We start from the raw sequence: 23,118 nt of genomic DNA, 5'->3' as shown, positions 1-23,118 counted from the left end.
AGGCTCTGATTCAGAAGTGCAATGAGTTAAATTTACCTCATGAAGGGAAAAGTGTAGAAGAAAGAAGAGTTATACTGATACAAAGCAGTGCGGAGCCTAGGAGTACTGCATCTGAGAGAAACCCCGAGGGAATGTATAATCCTAGTCCAGAATATTTAGAGTTTCTAAGAGAACAAAAACAGTTTGAGATGGAAAAGTGGAATGAACAAAAGCAGCTTGAAAGGGAAAAGTTGAAAGCCGAAATAGAACAAAAACAGGTTGAAAGGGAAGCCGAAATAGAACAAAAACAGTTTGAGAGGGAAAAATGGAAAGCTGAAATGGAACTTAGAGTTCAAGAGATGGAAAGACATCTGGAAGCAGAAAGATTACAATTAGAAAGAGAGAGACTAAAGAATGGGGGCAAAAAGGAAGGAAACTCTGAACCCAGAGCTGATTTACCTCAAGTTCCCCCAAAAGATTTTATGGTGTGTGTGTCAGGAGAAGATCCACAAATTTTCCTGTCCACTTTTGAAAGATCTGCTCAGAACTGGGGAATACCAGAGACACAATATATGAAGTATTTACCCAGCTTAATTAGAGGGGAATTGGCTGAGATCTACAACACATTTCCCTCAGATAAACCTGTTGTTTATGCTGAATACAAAGAGGCAGTATATGACAGATTTAGACTAGGTGCTGATTACTTCAGAAAGAATTTTAGAAGCCTAGTGCCTCAGACAGAGAAGTCATTTAAGTCTTTTAGTGCCAAACTGACAGACTATTTTGATAAATGGATTTCAAAAGACTATTCTTATAAACCAGAGTTTAAATCAAGTAAAGGACAAGAGGGAGAAAGGAAAGGAACATATGAGAGAGCTGAGATTATAAAAACTCAGGATAAAAATATAGAAAGAAACCAAGATGGTTACTGGAATGATAGAAGATGTTTTGTATGTGGTCTGAAAGGGCATTTAGCTTACAAATGTCTAAAGAACCAACCCAAGCAAACAACGCTTGAGCATGTAAGGAGGGTCACTAGAACTGACTTAGATGATCAGAGTGATGAAGATGCTAGAAACTCCAAAAGCTCAACAAACACAAATGAAACACCCAGTAAGAACACTGCCTTACCCATAAACACTGAAGAAACAGTCTACTTGTGTGGGGTAAAGATAGATAAGGTTGCTCAGGGTACTGAAATGAGAGAGGTGGTACAAATAAATGGGAGAGATATTTTAGCCATTCTAGACACAGGAGCCTCAGTAACACTGGTCAGGGAGGATTTTGTTGATAAGAAAATCCTGATTCCAGATAAGCAAATATTCTTGCAAGGTGTGTGGGGTAATTCTAAAAGAGTGCCACTAGCCCAGCTAAAAATTAACTGGAGAGGAAAAGAAGAATATTTTCCTGTAGCAGTTATTAAAGAACAGAAAATACTAGTAATACTGGGAAGAGATGTAATGGGAGCAAAGGCAAGAATTCAAATATGCACTGACTCCAATGATTTGCTACAAGTTGAAACCAGGGGAGCAGAAGACAAGCCCCTAGGTATCTTAGCAACAGACACAATTGATACATTGCAAGAGAGAAATGAAATCCAAATTAAATACATTATATTCAAAACATTACATGCCAACAAGACTGCAATACAACAATATCAGCAAAAGAATGGGAGAAAATCTGGACATCAAGATTAATTAATTCCCCAGTTGTCACTGCAAATTTACAAACATGTAAAATAATTTATCGCTGGTATCTCACTCCTCAAAAACTATCTAGAATAACCTCAAAGATTTCACCATTATGCTGGAAAAACTGGCAAAACAGGTACATCTGCACATTGTTGGTGGCAATGTAAATATATAGAATCATTTTGGAAACAGATACTACACCAGATTGCTTTAATAACACATTACACAATACTGTCCAAACCAGAACTCCTCTTTTTGGACTTATGGCGTGAACACTCTTTACCACAGATAAGACAGGATATGCTCTCATCACGCTTTTTTTAAAAAAATATTTTTTATTAAAGGTTATCAAGCACGTAGTCCAATTCAAGTCTTACTTTTACATTCACATAACAATAACTTATTTACAAGTTTACTATTAACATTTAAAGTTTCTTTTTCTTTAAATGGTTTTCCTCATATAGATCCATGAAAGTTTTGTTGTTCTTCAATTGCTTATATTTCTATTAATGACTGGTAGATTGTGTTCGTAAATTGTATGTTGCTTGTTGTAATGTAGTCAAGAAATGGTTTCCACTTACTGTAAAATTCTGTTGTCTTTTCTTTTTCTGAGGATTGTTGAATTCTTTCTGTAATTTTTTCCATAATCATTTGGTCCCACACCTTACTAAGCCATTGGTCTATATTTGGTGCTGCCTTAGCATTCCATTTTATTGTGATTATTGTTTTTGCTGCTACAAATAGACTACTTATGAGTTCTTTTCTAATTTGTGGAACTTTATTGTCTTGCCATAAGTCTAGAAATATTGTTGGTTGCAGTTGTACTGAATAGGTAGTTATTTTATGTATGATCTCTATTACTTCTTCCCAAAAGGCCATTATTTTCGGACATGTCCACCAACAATGGCTATAGGTTCCTGTACCCCCACATTCCCTCCAACACAATGGCGAGTACTTTGCTGTTAGCTGTGCTAATTTCTTTGGTGTGTAGTACCAATAGGATATTATTTTAAATGTTTGTAATTTAGTAGATATTACCGACGAATTGAATAATTTCGATGACCAGACTTTCCCCCATTGCTCTGATGAGATTGTTAATTCCCATTCTTGTTCCCACTTTTTTTGATACATATGTCTTTTTACGTTTCCTGATTCTAATAAAATGTTATAAATCTTAGATAAGAGTCCTTTCTGTTTATAATCTTTTTGTTCTAATAATATCTCAAAATCAATTTTTTGTTCTTTAAGGATCTCTACAAGACGTATTTGAGATGCGATATGATTAATTTGAAAATATGTAAACCATGGGATTTGTTGGTTTGTTTTTTCTTCAAGTTCTGCCCTTGTCAAAATTCTCTTATTTGTTGTTATATCTATCAATCTTGTTAGTTTAAGTTGTTTCCAGAATTTGTTTATCTGCTGCTTTTTACCTGGGGGAAACCAATCCTGCATTGTAAATGAAGCATATCGAGAGATATTAGGGAGAAGTCTTCCCTTTTGGGTATCCCATGTTTTGAGGATGTCTACTAAGTATTTATTTTGCTTTATATCTCTCATCAGTCTTAACAGCTACTAAAACATCTATTGCTTCTTGCTGGAAATCTCCTCATCCACCTGACATAACTACATGGTATAATAAAGTATGGGAATACACGGCAATGGAAAATATAACGAATATCATACAACACTCAACAGACTACGCTAGATTGATAAATTTTACAGAAAAATGGCAGCCATTTCTATCTCGCTTATTAAAGACACACAAGGTGCAACAACATCATATCAGAAATTTTTGAAACTAGAACTTTGATACAATAAAAATTATATTGAGTGGATGTATACCACTATTTAAGCTTTGAACACTCTAGTCTCACAATGCTAAAGAAATATATACATTTTAAGGAAAGAAAAATGACACAATAATGTAATGCATATGCTGTTAATGTATGATAATATTAATCATATACACTGTTAGAATTGTGCTTTATTATTGTATATGTGTTTAATAGATTGTTAAAAAAATAATTAAAAAAATTACACGGGAGTTTTACATGCAAAACATTACATGGGAATTCTAAATACACGTTTAGTGTGGGTAGCAGTGCAGGCTTCTGAGATGAGAATGAGGGGGGCTGGACGGGTGAGTGAAGCGTGCTGTGATCGGTAGCTGTACCTGAGGGGGCAAAGTGAATTGCAGGGCGATGGTTCCCAATCTTTTTTGTGTGGTGGCTCCCAAGTTCAAATTTTCTTTGTATGGCTAGTCCAAGAGACTGACAAGGTGCTGGGGGAGGGGGCACAAGGTTGAGGAGATGTGGGAAGATGGCAGATACTGGCAAAGAGGTGGGTGGCAAAAGACTGGATGCAGTCCATCTCCCACACTAGGCAGAGAGCAGTCAGGCACTGCCAGGGGCTGCACAGGAGGCTGAGCTGCTGAAGGAGCAGCCCCAAGACAGAGCCTATGCTCCCCACCACTGCTTTCCCTCCTCCTCTCACTTTTCCATGCGTTGGACAGCTCCCACCTACTCTCCAGCCCTTTCCCCTCTTCTTCCAGCTACTATCATAAAGTTACCGGTTACCAGACAGCTTACCCACCCTCATTATTGTTGCAAATGAGGAGGATGAGGAAATAATGTGAGAAGCCGGAAAGGAGTAACAGGAGAGAAAGAGAAGGGTGCAAACAGCAGGAGCTGCCATTAGGGCTGGCTGGCCTGCCACCCACTTTCAGAGGCCTCGTGACCCACTTTTGGGTCTTGACCCACAGGTTGGGAAACAGTGATCTAGGTCAGGCGACCCATGTGGAAGCCTATAAAGTCTGTGTCTGTGTGGGAGAGAGGAGAGAATTGTTCTGTGAGTGAAAAACTGCGTGGAAAATGTGTCTTTGTGACTCAATCTGTGAAAATATCTTTAAGAACATGTAACTATAATTAAGCCTTCCTAGAATACCAGTCTAAAGAGAAGAGGTCTAAGGCGAGAAGCTTTTGGAGGAAGTGACAGCCTTTTGGAACACTGAGGGAGTCAGGGAGGCAGCAATATGTAGGTCATACACAGGGCAAAAACGCCACAGATGATTCAAGTGGTGGGATTCAAACCCCAAAGGGAAGATATTCAAAGTAAAAAGTCTGGGTAAAGTAGAGGACACCAGAAAGTTCTGTGGGGGACAGGGAGAAAAAGGAGTGTTGATCGTGAGCAGAGGCCTCCTGAGATAAAAGTTTCAGGTAATGAAAGAAGGAGGTGAAATAAAGATCCAAGGCTGGTTTTCATCCCTTTTCTCTTTCACTGCCTTTCTGAATACAGTGTTTGCCTTTGCCACTTGACTTGGGTCTCCCCCATCTCCCTTTCCAGCACAGTAACTGGACTTTGTCCTTGGTTTCTATAAATCTGCTCAAGCATATTCTTTAAATTCCTGTACTTACTTTAAGCACAATATATTAATGACAAGCTGCAAAAGACTTACCTATGTGGGGATTAAGGGCTGTTACTAACATCAGTGACTCACTCATGAGTTTGTTAATCCTCTCTGTGTTGGCTTGGATTCCAACCACGCAATTATCAGTAAAAGAAACGCAAGCATCTCCTAGGAGCCGTGCAGAGTGTAGCACATTTTTAATCTAAGTAAAACAGAACACAATTAAAATTCAACATAGTGGCATCTAATGGGAGTTCAGAACAGCGCTGGTGACTGAATAAAAATGGAAATTTTTGTGCAGTATGAAAAGGATGCCCATCTGTTTGAAGTTATTTTGTTTTAGCAAAACTGGAAGTGCAGGAAAAGCTGTTTACAAAGTATCTAAACCGTTTTTCTAAAGCAATAATAATTGAGAAGATCCTTAGAATATTTTCAGTACAATACATTAATCAAGATAAAAAGAAAGCTTAACAAGTAAAAGCCAGATATTTTTACTAGTCTCTATAAAGTGACTTTTTTTAGTGTATTATCACACCTCAGAAGTAGATGCAAGGTAATCTGTGGGGGACAGTTCAACCCTCCTCTTCAGAGTTCCATTCCTTGAGAATGTGATCGGTCCACTAACCTGGGAGGGCAGAAGTCGGAACCTTCTCTTGTCCATCACACTGGCTTTTGAAATGTGATACCTAAAAAGCTTAATTTTTCCATACCTAATTAAAAGGGTATTTTAGAGACTGCTCAAAAGGCTGAATTCTGCAACCTATTTTTTATCATAATATTTTCCCTCTCTCTCATCTGGATATCCAAGACAAAGAGTAAGCATATAAAAACATTAAAAATGCCAAAGAAATAAGTCCCTCCCCATTTGGAAAAGCTCTACTGAAGAGCACTGCACGTATACAACTATAGCAAACAAGCTCTCTTATTACCATAATCATTACCATAGAATAAGCTTTCAGATAGTCTCTAGCATATGCACATGGCAAAGGAACTATACCCAGCCCTGTCACACATACATAATTCTCTTCCAGCCCAGCTGTGAGACTCCGCCCTCACTGGTGCCTCCAGCCTATCTTCTGCCATCTTGCTCCTGCCACCAGGTATCCTCAGGCCTCAGACTTGTCAGGGAAGGAGGTTGTACCACCTTGTTCTTTCCTGTCTTTATCTCCTGTCCTGGGATGGCAGCTTCTCTCAGCTGTGCCGCAACTTCCTCATAGAATCGTAGAGTTGGAAGGGGCCATACAGACCATCTAGTCCAACCCCCTGCCCAGTGCAGGATCAGCCTAAAGCATCTCTGACAAGTATTCATCCAGCCTCTTCTTGAAAACTGCCAGTGAGGGGGAGCTCACCACCTCCCTAGGCAGCTGATTCCACTTTTGAACTACTCTGACCATGAAAAAGTTTTTCCTAATATCCAGCCGGTACCTTTGTGCATGTAATTTAAGCCCATTGCATCGCGTCCTACCCGCTGCTGCCAACTGGAACAGCTCCTTGCCCTCCTCCAAATGACAGCCTTTCAAATACTTAAAGAGAGCAATCATGTCCCCCCTCAACCTCCTCCAAACTAAACATTCCCAAGGCCCTCAGCCTTTCCTCGTAGGGCTCAGTCTCCAGACCCCTGATCATCCTCGTCGCTCTCCTCTGCACCCTCTCGGTTTTGTCCACATCCTTTTTGAAGTGAGGCCTCCAGAACTGCACACAATACTCCAGGTGTGGCCTGACCAAGGCAGTATAGAGAGGGGCTATGACCTCCTGCAATTTCGACGCTATGGCCCCTTTGATACAACCCAAGATTGAATTAGCCTTTTTTGCCACTGCATCACACTGACTGCTCATACGTAAGTTTACAATCCACTCTTACCCCAAGATCCCTTTCACATATACTACTGCCCAGAAGTGTATCCCCCATCCAGTATTTGTGCTTCCCATTTTTGTGGCCCAGATGTAATACTGTGCACTTGTCTTTGTTGAATTGCATCCTATTCACATCTGCCCACTTCTCCAGAGTATTCAGGTCTTGTTGAATTTTAATTCTGTCTTCTTGGGTGTTTGCTACTCCTCCCAATTTGGTATCATCAGCAAATTTAATGAGCAGCCCTTCCACTCCTTCCAGCCCTTCCTCCTTGGCCCTCACAGAAATCTGCTTTTATCCTGCTTCCCAAGATTTGGTCCAATCTTCTTTTGATCCCTTTGAATGATTCCTCTTCTGTTCTGTTATCTGGAGAAGACTGCCAGACCTTTCTCCCTTCTAGCCCCTCTTCCCAGCCCCAGTGGGCTTACTACAGGCTACCCAGTACCAGGCCCGGGATGCAAGGGCCTGCAGCATCTGTTCTAGCACGATCTGGTCTATGATCCTCTTTTCTTTGTTGGTGGTGGGTATTAGCTACCTTTTAGCAGCATCCTATAGGATGGACACCAGGGCCCAAGGCCAGCTTCCTTTATATATGACATGGACTGGAACTTTGTCAATTCATTTCCAGTGAGATCTTGTACTGATCCAGCATAGCTGTTTTTGCTTTACTGGCTAAAAACAATGCAGTCATTGTCATAGTTCGCCCCTTCCACCTTTGGCAGGACCTTGAGGGCCAAAATAAAGGCCCACTGTTCCTTAGGCAATCAAGCTGCCTCAGCTGACATTCTGAACGCCTCTAAGAAAACATCTATATCATTGTTTGGGGCCAGCTTTGTCAAGGAAAACCAGGGTGCCTGGGCTGCTCCTGCTGCAGCTTCTGGCTGGCCTGGCCCAGAGGTTGTGGCTGGCCAGCCACCTTCCAGGACTGTACAGAGATTTTGGAACAGGGCCACCTGAGTTTCCCACTGTTGCTATGTAACATCCTGGAGAAGCTGCTCCTGATGTTCAGCCAACCACTGCTTGAACTGTGTGAAGTCTATAGGGCCAAGACAGGTCTAACCTGACATTGCTTCTGATGGAGCAGGTATGGATGCTGGGCCGTTAGCACTGGTGGGCAGAGCAAAGGCTGGCTGCTGGTCCACACAGGAGGGTTAGGCCAGCTGCAGAGAAGACTGAATGACAGAAGGATCGGTGCTTGCATTCTCCACTACTGTGTGAGGCTCCTCCCTCACTGGCGCCCCAGCTGACCTTCTGGTGTCCTGCCTGATGCCACTAGCAGTTGTCCTCAGGCATCAGACCACTTGTTCTTTCCCCTGTCCTGAGGCGACAGCTTAGTCCAGCTGCACAACTTCCTCCTCGGTTCTCACATAAACTTGCTTTAACAAGGCTCCTCTGTTCCACCTCTTAGGCCTTGGTCTAACCTCTCTTGGCTCCCTTGAATAATTTTCCTCTCTGATCTGTCATCTCGAGGATGACTTCCAGACCTTTCTCCCTCCTGGCCCCATCAATTCTGTGGACCCCCAAGACTGATCAACCATGGGTGGACTGCCCGGAACCCTACCTGTTTATGTCCACCCACCTACATCCTGAAGCATCTCTGTCATCCTCAGCCCTGGGACTACCTTCCCAGTGCCCAGCATCCAGCCTCCTCCTCCTGGCCTGGCTGATCCTGGCTTGGCCCCACTGTTCAAAGCAAGTGGTGGCAAGTCAGTGCCTGGCTTGGATCAGACCTGGTGGTGATGGGGCACCGTGGTTCCCAGCAAGGTTTCCCAAAGCCCCTTCAGTGATGGGGGGCACGGGGCCTGGCCAGGCCACCTGCTATGGCAATGATGATGAAGGGGCAGTGCAGAGGCCAGCACGTTGGACCCTACTCCAGAACACCAAATCAATACAGCAACCATTTAAAAAAATAACAGTGGTCGTGGCAGGCATGAATTCCTGAGGTGTTCTCAAAAGGGGCCTCTGTGCTGACTGTGGCCCTCTAGGACAACCAGCCTAGGAGTCCTCAACTCCACCCGACACTACCTCCATTAACAACAGAGCTCCTGCAGTGCACCAGGGCGGACAGCACACCAACAGAATCTGAAAATCATCTTGAATCTCCAGCATAAGACCTAAGTTAACAAACTTGTGGACAAGGCACTTGGAAAGACAGACAGAAGCCGGATGCTCTACAGGAACCCCATTTCTCTGCCCGCTGGCTCTAGCTTGCTGCTGCACTGAAAAACCTGAAGGACAGCTGAGATAAACACACACACACACACACACACACACACACACACACACACCATGTTCCCAGGTTTCACACAATTTCACTTGCTCAAAGATTAAATTCTGGATGTTGCATCCAGCTGCAGTACTCCATTATTGTAATTGCAACCTGGACATTTCTGACTGAGCGAAGGAGAGGCAGGGAGAAAAACCTTTATATCAACTGTATACATATCAACTGTACCTTTCTCCTGTTCCTGTTCATCTTACTCCCTCCACCACACCTCTCCCTATCAACAAACTTGAGATAACCACACTCATTAATTTTCATAATGAACATTCTGCACAACATGCTGCACATTTCCTTATTCTGTTTAATTTATGCTATCAGTTCTGGTGAGGAGCAAGGGACTATGCAAGGTAATGAACAACTAACTGCCTCTTAGACATCCTGCTTGGCCCAACCTGTAATCTGAGATTTCATCAAATATTGCTTACCCTTTTCGAAGCCTCTGTTTGAAGACATAAAAAAATTAAGACAGTGATTGGTGCTACTACCAAATACTGCACTTTTAAAAACCATTACTAAGTGATGCAGAAGTGAATAGTGAACAACTAAGAGCAAATCAGAATAGTCTTCTAGCCATAGAAGGACATAGAAGAATTCCAGTTCAAACCTTAATTCTGCTCCAGACAGAATTAACCTGGCCAGTGGCTATAAAGGAATGTCAGAGTCAAAAGTTAACATCAGCCCATGCATAGGAAATTAACAAGTCAACCATCTTGTGTTATCTGTATTCTTTAAGCCAAATTATACTTTTTTTCTAGTTGACATCTAGTTGAAATCATCAGAACTTCAAACTTACAATCATTGGTTTGAAGACATTCAACTCAAAGTGGCCGCTGCTGCCTCCTACCGTAACAGCGACATTATTTCCCATCACTTGAGCTGCCACCATGGTTATGGCCTCACACTGAGTAGGATTCACTTTTCCTGTAAGGGAGAAAGGTTCCTCATGTGAATTTTTCCATCACCTGCTTCTTTTTAAAGATTCCTTGACTACCTATTTTTTCCCCAAGGGAGTTCTTTTGAATGAAAACTAAAATACATTTTTAATATACAGAAAAACGATTTGATATAAACATCATCATCATCATTTATGTCATTTATAGTCTGCCTTTCTCACTGAGACCCAAGGCAGATTACAGAGTGTGAGATTATCAAGAACACATCAAGAACACTTCCATAAACAATGCCATAGGTAAACAGATACAAGTTTGCAAAGATATAGCATTAGCAGGAATCCAATACAACACAGCAAAATCCATAGTTCCTAACTCATTAGTGAAGCATTTGAGACCCACCCCCCCTACAATCCAGCCCTCCTATCTGAGTAGAAAGCCTTTTTGAATAATTCGGTTTTGCATTGTTTGCGAAAAGCCAGGAGAGTGGGGGTTCTCCTAACCTTCTTAGGCAGGCCGTTCCACAGGGCAGGGGCCACCACAGAGAAAGCCCACGTACAGGCTGCTATTGATTTGGCCCATGTGCAGGGTGGCACCTGCAGGAGACCCTGTTCAGATTAGCGAAGCTAATGGGGGAGCATATGGAGGGAGGTGATTCCATAGGTATGCCGGACCAAGGTCATGAAGAACCAGTACCAGTACCTCGGACTGAGCACGGTAACTAATAGGTAGCCAATGGAGTGACGGCAGGATGGGAGTTATATTCATGCTCCTGCTCGCTCCTAGTAACAGTTGAGCCGAAGCGTTTTGCACCAATTGGAGTCTCCTAGCTTAGATGGGCGATCTATGTATAGTACATTACAACAGTCAAGTCTTGATGTTACCATAGCATGGATCCAGGTGGCTAGGTCGAGGTAAGAGGCCATCTTCTAGGCTAGGATGAGGTTGTAGAAAGCAATTTTTGTGGCTGCCTTAGGGGTAAAGTGTAGATGACTGGGGAAGGCAATGGCAAACCACCCCATAAAAAGTCTGCCAAGAAAACGTGATGCGACGTCCCCCCCATGGGTCAGTAATGACTCGGTGCTTGCACCTTTACCTTTTTAAACTTGCTTTTATAGTAATAGTGCCGGATCCAGTATAATCCCTAGGCTCTTAATTGAGTCTGAAAGGGTCAGATGAACTCCATTGAAAGTGTGGAGTACAATATCCTTCAGGATCTCTGCCTTCCCAACAAGCATCATTTCCATCTTGTTTGGGTTCGATTTCAATTTGTTCGTTTTCAGCCATTTCACCACAGCTGACAGGCAGTGATCCAAGATTTCTACTGAATCTTGTGGGGATTTGGATAGCGAGATATAGAGTTGGGTGTCATTTGCATATTGGTGACATCCAACTCCATACCTGCGAATCCCCCAAGGCACATTTATGTGACCCATTTAATCCAAAAGATTATAATGAAAGCAAGAAGCTGGAAATCATGATTTTCAACTTACAGGTTCAAGGACATACATGGTTTCTAAGCCAACTAACTGTAGTTGGGCACCTGCTGTGCTTACCTGAATTTTGGCAATTATTAACATTACGTTAAATCTTTGCAACTAAAGCTCATGGTGCATAACTGAAAGAATTATGAATACTGCTGAGCTGTCAGTATTCCATGAGTCCCGTTTCCCCTAATATTACAGAAGACTCAGCCCATTTCATTCACTTCCCACTCTTACACTGTCACAAAAATCCTGTCCAGAGAACTGGAGGTACAGGAGCAAAATTTCCATGTAACAGATTGGATCCAGTCAGCTTTTTCACTCAGTCTCACCCAGTTCCTTTCTGTACTACAGTCCTCATCCCACATTGTCCCATGATTCTTAGCATAGCCTTTTATCATTGGCAAAGAGGACCTTCCTTCCTCTTTTCACTAGCACAAGAGTTGGATGTATCTAACCCAGTGTGTTCTGCCTTATTGCTACATGTTCCTACAAGAAAAGCAACTTTACAAACATATATATTTGAACACAAGAACAGACAAAAGTTGTGTTATAGTGAGTAATTCTCAGTACTTTTTATGGTATACTCTCTCTAAAAAAAAAACCTAAGTAGTACTGTCCCTTTTTGCGATATTACCTGGCATAATGCTGCTTCCAGGTTCATTTTCAGGCAAGATTAGCTCCCCTAGACCAGAGCGTGGTCCAGAACCCAGGAAACGGATGTCATTGGCTATCTTCATTAGGCTGCAAGCCACAGTGTTCATTGCCCCACTGAGCTCAACGAGAGCATCATGGGCAGCAAGCGCTTCAAATTTGTTTGGAGCAGAAACAAAAGGCAACCCTAAGGGAAACGAAAATACAGTAACAAATCAGTAAATCGGTATTATTAGGTATTGGTAATTATTATATACTTTTTTATATTTATACCTTGTTTTTCAGTCAGATGGACTTCCAGTTTGCAACCCAGAACCACAACATCCAATCACACTCGTAGCTACAGGTGGCACAACAAGGGTTTTACCACCAAATGGTAACGTTAAAATGAATAGGAAAAAACAGGGAAATGAGCTGAGGAAGAGGCTGGAACCAAAAAGGCATCAGTTGTTACTGCTGGGCTTGCCTGTGATTGGTAGAGGTTGGGAAGCCGCACGCCTGATTGGTGGAAGCAGGAAAATTCTAAGGCAGTGAGGGAAACACTGCAGGGAAGGGGGATGATCTGGGAAGGCTCGACTAAGCAGCAGCCCAGAGAAGTGAATCCAGCTGAGAAGAAAATGGATCAGAAGGTGAAAGAGCGAGAGAGAGAGAGAGAGAGTGAGCAGAAGTTAGGAAGCAGAAGTTAAACAGAGCTTAAGCTTAGATGTGGGTGCCTGTTTTTTTTAATTTCTGTTCTATTTTCCTGGCTTAGATTACTTTGTAGGTATTTGTACAATTATTTCAATCTTTAATAAGTAGCTAAACGGGAGCCTACATTACCTACAATGCGATGGGGGAACACGATATAATATTATTCCAAGGTATGCTTGAAGGTACTGTTAGGTAAAGAAAGTGTGATGGCCATATCCCTGGACAGCCTGTGTATGCTAGTGGCAATGGCCCCTCAGAGATACGCCACAGCTCCCCATCTGAATTTCCAGTTGTCATTTTAAAAAGGGCGAGAGACTTCCTTGTGATCAAGTTTGAAGGGAAGATGTGCAAGCACTTTTTGTCCAGTAGGAAGGAAGAGCGATTAGGGTTAGTCAATTCCTGATCCAAGTCATTCTCATCATCTGCTTTGCCCTGTCACTTTTCCCCCTGTAGGCCCTTTGCTTTTTTCTTGTTTGTCTCCTCTTTAATATCCACGCTGATAAGTGGGAAAATGAGGCAGAAAACTGGAGTGAGATTTTTACAACATTAGGGCACCACCTCTGTTTGCGCTGGGAAATTTGCCTCTGGAGTCAGTGGGAGGCCTCAGGATGAGAGACAGGAACTGAAAAGTGAATCCCCAGCTTCACTTCCCTGCTATCCTTTCACTGCAAATAATCTTGCTGCAACTTGCCTGCGTATGCCTCTGAGAATGCACAGAATGTCTCTTACTCTTCAGTAGACCATCCTCTGTCAAGCTCCTGTTCTCCCCTCCCCCAAAATCTGGCATTAGGGCTGAAGGTGTCATAATGCTCAGGCAGGAGCGAACTCGTGCAAGCTTCTGTAATGGAATGTCACTCGGCAACAAAGCAGGTGCAACTAATTATAATCACATGCCACCGCACAATTCTAAAAATCCCTGCAGGAGCAGGGTATGCGTTGTGTGCAATTTTGACTGAAGTCCTCTGTCCAAGTCACCTGATCACCTGGCAGCCAGAAGCCAATCCTACTGCTTTTCTGTTCAACATTCCCACAGTTGCCTCTTGGTGTGCCTACTGAACAGCTCAGAGTTTAGAAATGAATCCATGCACCGATTTACATGTACACTATACTTATACTGATTTGGGTTGAGTAACAGCATGTCTAAGTTGACAACCTCTAGGCTAATCAATGGGTGAAGACAGATGAGAATCAATCAGAGCTCTTACGTTCATGCTGCTTCTTACCTGTGAGTGCAGCCACCTTAGCGGCCACTTTCTCAGCAAAACCAATTCTTGTGTTTAGTCCTGTGCCAACCGCAGTGCCACCAGCTGCCAACTCATAAACCCTTGGCATGGCTGATTTAATCCTAATGATGCCATACTTGACTTGCTGCACATAACCACTAAATTCCTTGGAAGAGCAGAAAAAACAGCAACATAGATGAGATTATATTATGAGCCAAGTTACATTTCCAGATGTTTAACACAAAGAAGCCATTTCTCAGTAACTGAAATGCATGTTTGTTGAGTGACAATGACAATGAAAACAGAGTTGCGCTTACCGTAACTACTGTTCATTGACGTCTTCTGTGCAGACACACATGGGACTGTGTCTGCGCAGGCCTGCCGACTGGATTTTTCTTTTCTAGCTAACGTCCACTAGGGAGTGCCCGTACGCACCAATGCACCTGCCCGAGCGACATTGGGCGACGTCGCCCCCTTCCCCTCAGTTTCTCCTTTGCCGCCGAATGCCTTCACAGTATCTGGAAGAACACAGCGGGGTAGGAGGGAGGGTTTGTGTGTCTGCACAGAAGACGTCAATGAACAGCAGTTAGGTAAGCGCAACTCTGTTTTCACTGTCCGTCTTCTGTGCAGCCCCACATGGGAGACTTACAAGCCACTTACCCAGGAGGCGGGCATGTGTTCTCATTGAAAAAGAGACTGAAGCATTGCTTGACCAACAGCAGCCTCTTTCCTTTCCCACGCATCTAGAGCATAATGTTTAGCAAACGTGTCGGAAGACGACCACGTTGCAGCCCTGCAGATGTCTAGCAAAGGCACTCCCCTAAGGAAGGCCGCAGAAGAAGCTTGCACCCTAGTGGAATGAGCTTTCACTTCCAAAGGGCAAGGTAACTTAGCCTGTAAGTAGCAAGCTTTAACTATCTGAGTAACCCAGCAAGAAATTGACTGAGCTGAAGCAGCTTTTCCCTTCCTGGGCCCATAGTAACAAACGAAAAGTTGTTTGGCACCTCTAAACTGCGAAGTACGTTGAAGGTAAAATAAAATAGCCCTTCTCACATCCAAGGAATGTAGGGCCCTTTCAGAATTATTAGTAGGGTCAGGAAAGAATATGGGCAGGACAATATCTTGCGAGGTATGGAACTGAGTAGAGACTTTGGGTCTGAAGCAAAGGTCAGGTCTCAGAACTACTTTATTTTGATGGACCTTCAAAAAAGGAGGATCCGACCTTAAAGCTGCCAACTCGCTAACTCTGCGGGCAGATGTAATGGCGATCAAGAAAGCCACTTTACAGAACAACCATTTTAATTCACAAGTAGCTAGCGGTTCAAAGGGCGATTTCATAAGTCCCGCCAATACTACTTGCAGTGACCATTGAGGAACAATATCTTTAACTTGTGGAAACATGTTATACAACCCCTTCAAGAAGGATTTTGAGAGGCTGTGGGAGAAAACTGTTTTCCCATCTATCTTAGGGTGGAAGGCCGAAATAGCCGCCAAATAAACCTTAACAGAGGAGTTAGAGAGTCCCCCATTCTTTAGAGACAGAAGGAACTCAAACACAGATGACAAATGGCAATCCCAAACATGTACTCCCTTGTCACTAGCCCAGGCTTCAAAACGCTTCCATTTAGCAGAGTATGATCTGCGAGTAGTGTCCCTACGTGCATTCAGCAAAATTTCAGCTACCCTGTCAGACATCCCTTCCGACCCAGAATGTGCCAAGCAGTGAGGTTCAGTTTGGGTAGGTCGTGATACCAAACCCCTTTGTCGGACAGAAGGTCCGGGTTCAGAGGGAACCGATAATATGAGCCCTGTGAAAGCTGCATGACGTTGGAACCAAGCCTGTCTGGGCCAAAAGGGGGCCACTAGAATTATGTGAGGCCCATCTCCCTGAATCTTGCTGATGATTCAAGACAACAGTGGGAACGGGGAGAAGGCGTAAAATAGGTGCCCTGTCCAGCGCATTTGAAACGCGTCCCCCAGGGAATGGCGACCTAGGCCTCCCCTGGAGCAAAATTGTGGAACCTTCTTGTTGTCCCCTGACGCAAAAAGGTCTATCTCTGGGAACCCCCAGTCCAAAAAGATGGCGTTCAGGTAGTTGTCTGCTATGGTCCATTCGTAATTGTCGGACCGCATACGACTCAGTTTGTCTGCAATCACATTTGTGGTGCCAGGAATGTGGACCGCATGAATAAACACGTTCCTGTCCATGGCCCAGGCCCAAATCCGAATGGCCTCGTCGCAGAGTGCCTTGGAGGTAGTGCCCCCTTGCTTGTTCAGGTAGAACATCGTAGTGCAATTGTCCGTGAGCACCTGAACGGATTTCTGTTGCAGCGTGTCTGCGAATGCGATAAGGGCATAACGTACCGCTTTCAATTCTAGCAGGTTAATGTGATCTTCCCTTTCCTGCTCTGACCAAACCCCATGTGCCCTAAGGGCCCCACATTGGGCTCCCCATCCTATAGTGGAGGCATCAGTCGAGATAGTGATCTCGGTTTGGACGGACGCAAAAGCAATACCACCAAGGAGATTAGTTTCACTAAGCCACCATCGTAAGGAACGAAGAACCCCTCTAGGGATGGAATATCTCTTGTTCTGAGATTCGTGTTCAAAATCATGAACCGAGAGGAACCACAGCTGGAGAGGTCGCATATGCAACTGGGCCATAGGGGTAACTGCCGTAGAAGAGGCCATAAGGCCGAGCAGTCTCTGGGTAGCAGTCACAGACTGGAACCTACATCTCGAAAAGAGATTCACCATCCTGCCAATTTTCCATGCACGTTCCCGGGGCAGGAAACCTCTGTTCACCTCACCATCCAGTTCCATACCAATGAACAGTATTCTCATGGATGGGGTAAGATTAGATTTTTTGAGGTTAACCAACAGTCCTAACTGGGAGCAGGTGAGCATCACCTTATTAATTTGGACCTGAAGTGCATTAGCAGAGGGTGCTGCCAAAAGCCAATCATCAAGATAGGGATAGATTGTACAACCCTGTTCTCTCAAATATGCCACTACAACAGCCATACATTTAGAAAAAACTCGGGGGGCTGTTGATAGTCCAAAAGGGAGCACCTGATAATGGTAGGTCTTACTATTACAAAGGAACCTAAGGTATTTCCTATGGTCAGGATGGATGGCAATATGGAAATATGTGTCCTTGAGATCCAGGACGGCGAACCACATGTCCTCGGGCATTAGCTGGAGGACTGTATTCAAGGTAAGCATTCTGAACCATTTAACGAGAACAAACTTACTCAATTCTCTCAGGTCTAAAATGGGCCGTACACCGCCATCCTTTTTGTCTACAAGGAACATCCTAGAGTAAAAACCCCAGGAGGGGTCTTGAAGGAGAACCTCCTGTACCGCTCCCTTCTGCAGAAGTGCTATAACCTCCGTCTGTAACTTATCAGAAGAGGATCGCACTGCATAATCAGGAAGAGACAACACCGGGTAAACATCAAACTGAATTTTATAACCAACTGTAACAATGTTGAGCACCCAACTATCACGGGTAATCTCTGCCCATGCAGAGGCAAACTGAGCCAATCTGTTTCCAAAAACGACAGACTGTTCAAATTCTAGTCAGAACTGTTTAGGTTGAGTTGCTGACTCTTTGGCATTGGGGCCTTGTTGATTGCGACGTGGGCGGTAACTAGGTCTCCTGCGGTGGAAGGTATTCGCAGGGGCCTGGAATTGCCTGTAGGAACCATAATGTGGATACGGTTGCTATCTCTGCTGCCGACCACGATAGCTCTGAGACGAGCAATATTGATAGCGATTGTCGGTGAACCAGGGTGGATAAAAATCAAAGATTTTTTTTAAAAAATCAAAAAAATCGGATTTTTTTATTTAAATCGGATTTTTTTTTTATTTAAATCGGATTTTTTTAAATAAAATGCTTTTTGAGGAAAATATATTACCATCCAAAGGTTATTCCATCATGAAATAAAGATTAGTTTTTAATTATGTAGAATAAACGTATATGTTTAATTTTTTTGGTAAATAAATTCCATTAATCCATTCACAATGTCATGCACTTCCAGAGGTTTTTGTAAGATTATTGGGCAGTTTCTCTGCCTACAAAATATTATCACAGATGCTTGGTTTTGCAGTTCTCAAAACTGAATTTGTGTCAGCTCAGCAGAGATCACATGCCTCTTCTTCACAGCAAAAATGTTATAACATGAACAGAGTTGAGAAAAAGACCTTAATCCTATTGTTCTACAAACCTATGAAGACAGAATCAACCCCTCCAGTGCTAAGTTTCAAGAAGTTCAGTGAATAGAAACAATATTTTTCTGATTGTTTGGAGTGGAATAGATCTGCACAAGAAAAAACTAAGTGTGAGGAGGGAGGGGCAAGCAGTACAAAATGAAAGTGAAACTTTTTGAGCACAATACTGCACAAGTCTTTGGATCTTTTGTGTGTATGTCCTGAGGTTTATCACATTCTTTCCTTGGAGGAAAAAACCTATAATGGCACCAGGCCGTAAAAGAGACCCAGTTTGGGAATACTTTAATGAAGTTCCTTTACCTATTGGTAAGGCAGGCATCTACTTGCATATTAAAGTTATACCAACAAGAATTAGTCTTTATGTAGAAAACTATGATTTAAATCAAGCCTTAATGACTAGTGATTTAAATCGTGATTTAAATCGTGATTTAAATCAGTTTGATTTAAATCAAATCCACCCTGCGGTGAACTGCCTGGATGGGAGAATCCCGTAGGAGCGAGCCGTCAGTCGGTTTTTACGCTTTTGCGAAAAGTACTCATCCGTTCTGGATGAGAATAGAGATTGACCCTCAAAAGGTAGATTCTCCACTTTGTTTCGTGTCTCGACAGGCAATGCAGTTGTGCGGAGCCACGAATGTCTGCGAAGCACGATAGAAGATGCCAATGCTCTTGCAGAGGTGTCAACCGTGTCGCGACCAGCATTAATTTGTTGTCGTGACAGCCGTAGAGCCTCATCAAGTATTACTTTAGCCAATACTTTCTGATCAGCAGGAAGCTTTTCCATGAAGGCCGCCTTGCGATTCCATAGGAAAATTTGATAGGCTCCCACGATTGCCGAGTAATTGGAAATTTTCAGTGTCAGGGCCGCAGACGAGTATAATTTCTTGCCCAATGAATCCAGCTTCCTGCTTTCCTTGTCAATGGGTACGGCATGGGAACCTTGGTGTTGACGGGCCTGCATCTCCTCTGTATTGAGGGAAGAAGGTGGCGGATGTGCAAAGAGATACGTACAGACGTCATCTCTAGTTTTATATAGAGCTTCTAGTTTACGAGATGTCGGGTAAACTGATGCTGGTTTTTCACAGACCGTGTTAATGATTTCCACTAATCCTTCTGTGAATGGGCATGCAATGGTCGGAGGATTCCCAGATTGGATATACTGCAGAATTTTATCTTTCGGTTTCGGATCTACAGCCGAAATTTCAATGTCCAGGGAACGGGCCATTCGGACCATCTGCTCTGTGTAGAGCCGGTAATCTTCCGAAGGTGAAATACGACCAGTCCCAATAATGATGTCCTCGGGTGACGGGTCAGACGGAGGGCTAGGGCTCGGATCTTGGTAAGGCCCAGGCTGCTGGTAGGGAGAACCCCGTCCAGGAGAACCATAGCGGGAGAAATCACTCCGAATGTCACCCCAATACTCTCTGCCAAGAGACGGGGAATAGGATTGGTGAGACCTTGCATAGAGGGAGCCGTCTCTCTCAAAACCTCTCCTTGGTGAGTGATAGGGTAGATTCTCTCTACCAGTAAAATCACCAGCAGACCATGCATGGGCCACAAGTGGTGGAGCGTCAGGTAGGTCACTGTCATCACCAGAAGAATGGCATGATGGAGAAGACAGGTGTAGAGAGGGAGTCTTGGGCTTCTCCCAGAACACCTCGTCAATTTGGACAGAAGTCGATTGTCTGTGCTTCGACTTCTTCTTAGCCTTCTTCTCACCCTGGGAGGGTAAGACACGGCTGGAGCCTCGACTCTGGGTCACCGGATCCGGTGTTGCTAAGTCGGGCAACGGATCCGAAGCTCCAGGTTCCGATCTGACACCAGTCTTCGAACCGAGGGTAAGGTGAGTCGACTCTGTAGACTTCTGAACTGACGGCGTCGGGCCCGGTGTCGGATCCGATGACTTCGGAACTGATCCGGTCGGGATGTTCGGATCCGACAAAGTCCTCTGCACCTTCGGAGTCGACGTAGACGGCGGTTCCGACCTCGAGGGAGACTTGGAGTGGTATCATCGCTTCCGAGTCGGATCCGACTGTGGAGGTTTCACACAATCCGAAGTGGAGCCCGAGGCGTCTTTCGGATCCGAGGTCGGGGTCGGAGTTCGTTGGAACCGATCCGAAGAACGGGAGCGAGGGGTGGAAATGGAGCTACGGACAGATTGTACGGTCACCGAGGGAGCTTCAACTGTCCCGCTTACTGGTGGCAGCCCTTTTTGAGGGGTATCCGTGGCTCCCAATGCCCTCATAGCCCTTCTCCAGAGTAGGGCATTCAATCTATTCGCCCTCTCAGCCCTGGCCTTAGGCGTAGATCGTTGACAATGCTCACATTTCTCAATGATGTGTCCTTCACCCAAGCACTCGAGGCAAACGGAATGGCCATCCGTTCTTGTCATCTTCGTAGAACAAGTCGAACAGCGTTTAAATAAAGCTTTCTCAGCCATCTCTGACAAGACGAATAATCTCGTCACAAAATGGCGGTTTCTCACAGCGGACAGCTAGATCTTTACCGGTCGGCGGCAAGGAAGAAACTGAGGAGAAGGGGGCGATGTCGCCCAATGTCGCTCAGGCGGGAAAAGCCGTGCAGGCGCATTGGTGCATACGGGCGCCCCCTAGTGGACGTTAGCTAGAAAAGAAAAATCCGGTCGGCAGGCCTGCGCAGACGCAGTCCCATGTGGGGCTGCACAGAAGACAGACAGTGAATTATCGGTTTTTTCAAGGAGTCCTGAGCAGTAAGACTATGAACTACTAATCGAGACAAGCTGAAAACATTTTCAAACAAGTTTCACTGTCAAATGATTCTGTACCTGCCCAAGAGTAAGAGGAACAGCATCTTGAGTATGAGTTCGTCCAATTTTAATAATCCTGGAAAATTCTTTTGATTTGGCATCAAGGGCATCATGAAGCTTCTGTAGCCCTGGTAACAATACTTCATGAACTTCCTGGGCAGCAGCAATATGCATGGCGGTTGGGAACGTGTCATTGGAGCTCTGTTTGAAATTGAAAAATAAAACCACTGATTAGAAAGAAAATATTGTTGGCATCCTAAATCAATAGATGGTAGTTTATGGGTCTAGAGTCCACTTTATCAGACACATGGTCATTAGCATCAACTGGCAGATTTTTTTAGTATTATATTAACCACAAATTGTAAAGAATAGGGCTACAGAGCCATAAAACGCAAGCAAATCATATATATATATAACTGAGCTTTACATGCAACGTCACAAAAACCATTCCCATCCCAATAACAACAGCAATGATTTTAAATACTTATATTCAGCTCTCTTCCACCCAGTTTTCAAGGCAGCCATATACAAATAAAGGAAAACTGAAAATTCCATACAATGAACACGCAAGCCTAAAATACAACACAGCTGTCAAAAAAGTAACAAAACTAAACTTAAAACTTCAAGAGAATCCCATCTGTATAACTGAGCAGTAGTTTTCACCTGTCCTCTAAAACTGGAAAGCTCAGTTTCCACATGTCCTGAGGAGTTCCATAAGCCAAGATGCTACCACAGAGAAGCACCCATCACTAGTGGCCACCTTCTGTTATTCTGTGGGCAGGGGCACACTAAGGAAGGCCTCTGTCTAAGATGGTAAATGGCAGACAAGCTCAGGTGGAGGCAAGTGGTCCCTTCAGGATCCCAGCTGCTGCAAAACCATTTAGAACTTTAAAGATAATAACCACCACCATGAAGTGTATTTGGATCTGAACTTGCAGCTGAGTAGCTCTTTCACAACAGGCAAGATACATTCCCAACAGTCTGTACAGAGGAGGAATCTTGCTGCTATATTCTCTCCGAGACACTGTTTAAAAGTAGTCCCAGGCAGAGGACACTGCAGAATGTGATCCAAGCATGGATAACTGTGGCCAGATCATGCTTCCCAAGGAAAAGCTGTAGCTGGTACAGTGTTGCGCAAAGCCACAGATGAAACTTACACTTTATCTATAAGCATGGATCAAATACCCACCGAATTACAGAACCTTAAGAGAGAGCGCAGCCCTATCCAGAACAGAATGATTCCTTAATCCCTGATTGGTAGTATTTTCAGCCAACAACACCTCATTATTATCTGGTCCGAGCTTCAGTTTACTCTCATCTAGCTTGTTACCACCTCCTTACACCAAACTTCTCAGAAAAGGAGAAACAGAGTTCAACATCATCAGAATATTAAGGACATCTCATGCCAAATCCTCAGATGAACGCTCACAGAGATCTCATGCAGATGTTAAACTGTATAGGAGGAAAAGACAGAACTTTGCAGGACCTCAAAGCACAAAAGCTACCCACCCCGCTCCTAAACACCACCCTCTGGGTATCAGTGATCCCTACTCCAGTCAGCCAGGTCAGAAGAATACTATTGTCAATGCTTATAGCAGTATAAAGATCTCTTACCATTTATATACTTCTCTGACTAACATAACTCAGAATGTCTCCCATAAACGGGAACCACAATTGCACAAAGAAGAAAGCCACACTGAGCTACGTGGCAGAAATTAAGATGTCATAGACAAGAAGCAAAACCAGATACATAAATGAGACAGTACTATATTCGTTTATGACAAAGGGAAAGCAATTCCATCAACACCCATTATCTTACTCTGTGTACATGCAATATATAATATGGAGGAAACCATGGCCGCTTATGAATTTATCATTATTCTTTATCATACCTTGCTACTTGATTTCCAAGTTAACGGCAAAGTCCTAACTGCTGAAAGCCTGCAC

At 43.7% G+C, this 23,118-nt stretch overlaps 1 protein-coding gene across 1 annotated transcript in view; it reads right to left on the bottom strand.

The window, feature by feature from the left end:
• FH (fumarate hydratase) overlaps positions 1-23,118 on the bottom strand; it is a 54,107-nt gene that overhangs the window by 6,742 nt on the left and 24,247 nt on the right. Inside the window, exons 5-9 of the mRNA XM_054991073.1 lie at positions 21,190-21,372; positions 14,154-14,319; positions 12,224-12,427; positions 10,006-10,133; positions 5,125-5,278 (exon numbers count right to left, since the gene is read on the bottom strand). Of these exons, the coding sequence (XP_054847048.1) occupies positions 5,125-5,278; positions 10,006-10,133; positions 12,224-12,427; positions 14,154-14,319; positions 21,190-21,372 (835 nt within the window). The remainder of the gene's footprint in view (positions 1-5,124; positions 5,279-10,005; positions 10,134-12,223; positions 12,428-14,153; positions 14,320-21,189; positions 21,373-23,118) is intronic.

The sequence above is a fragment of the Eublepharis macularius genome, chromosome 11 (genome assembly GCF_028583425.1).
Source record: "Eublepharis macularius isolate TG4126 chromosome 11, MPM_Emac_v1.0, whole genome shotgun sequence".
NCBI classification, from domain to species: Eukaryota; Metazoa; Chordata; class Lepidosauria; order Squamata; family Eublepharidae; genus Eublepharis; species Eublepharis macularius.
The sequence above is the reverse complement of the archived record's forward strand: the minus strand, read 5'-3'. Positions and strand labels throughout refer to the sequence as shown.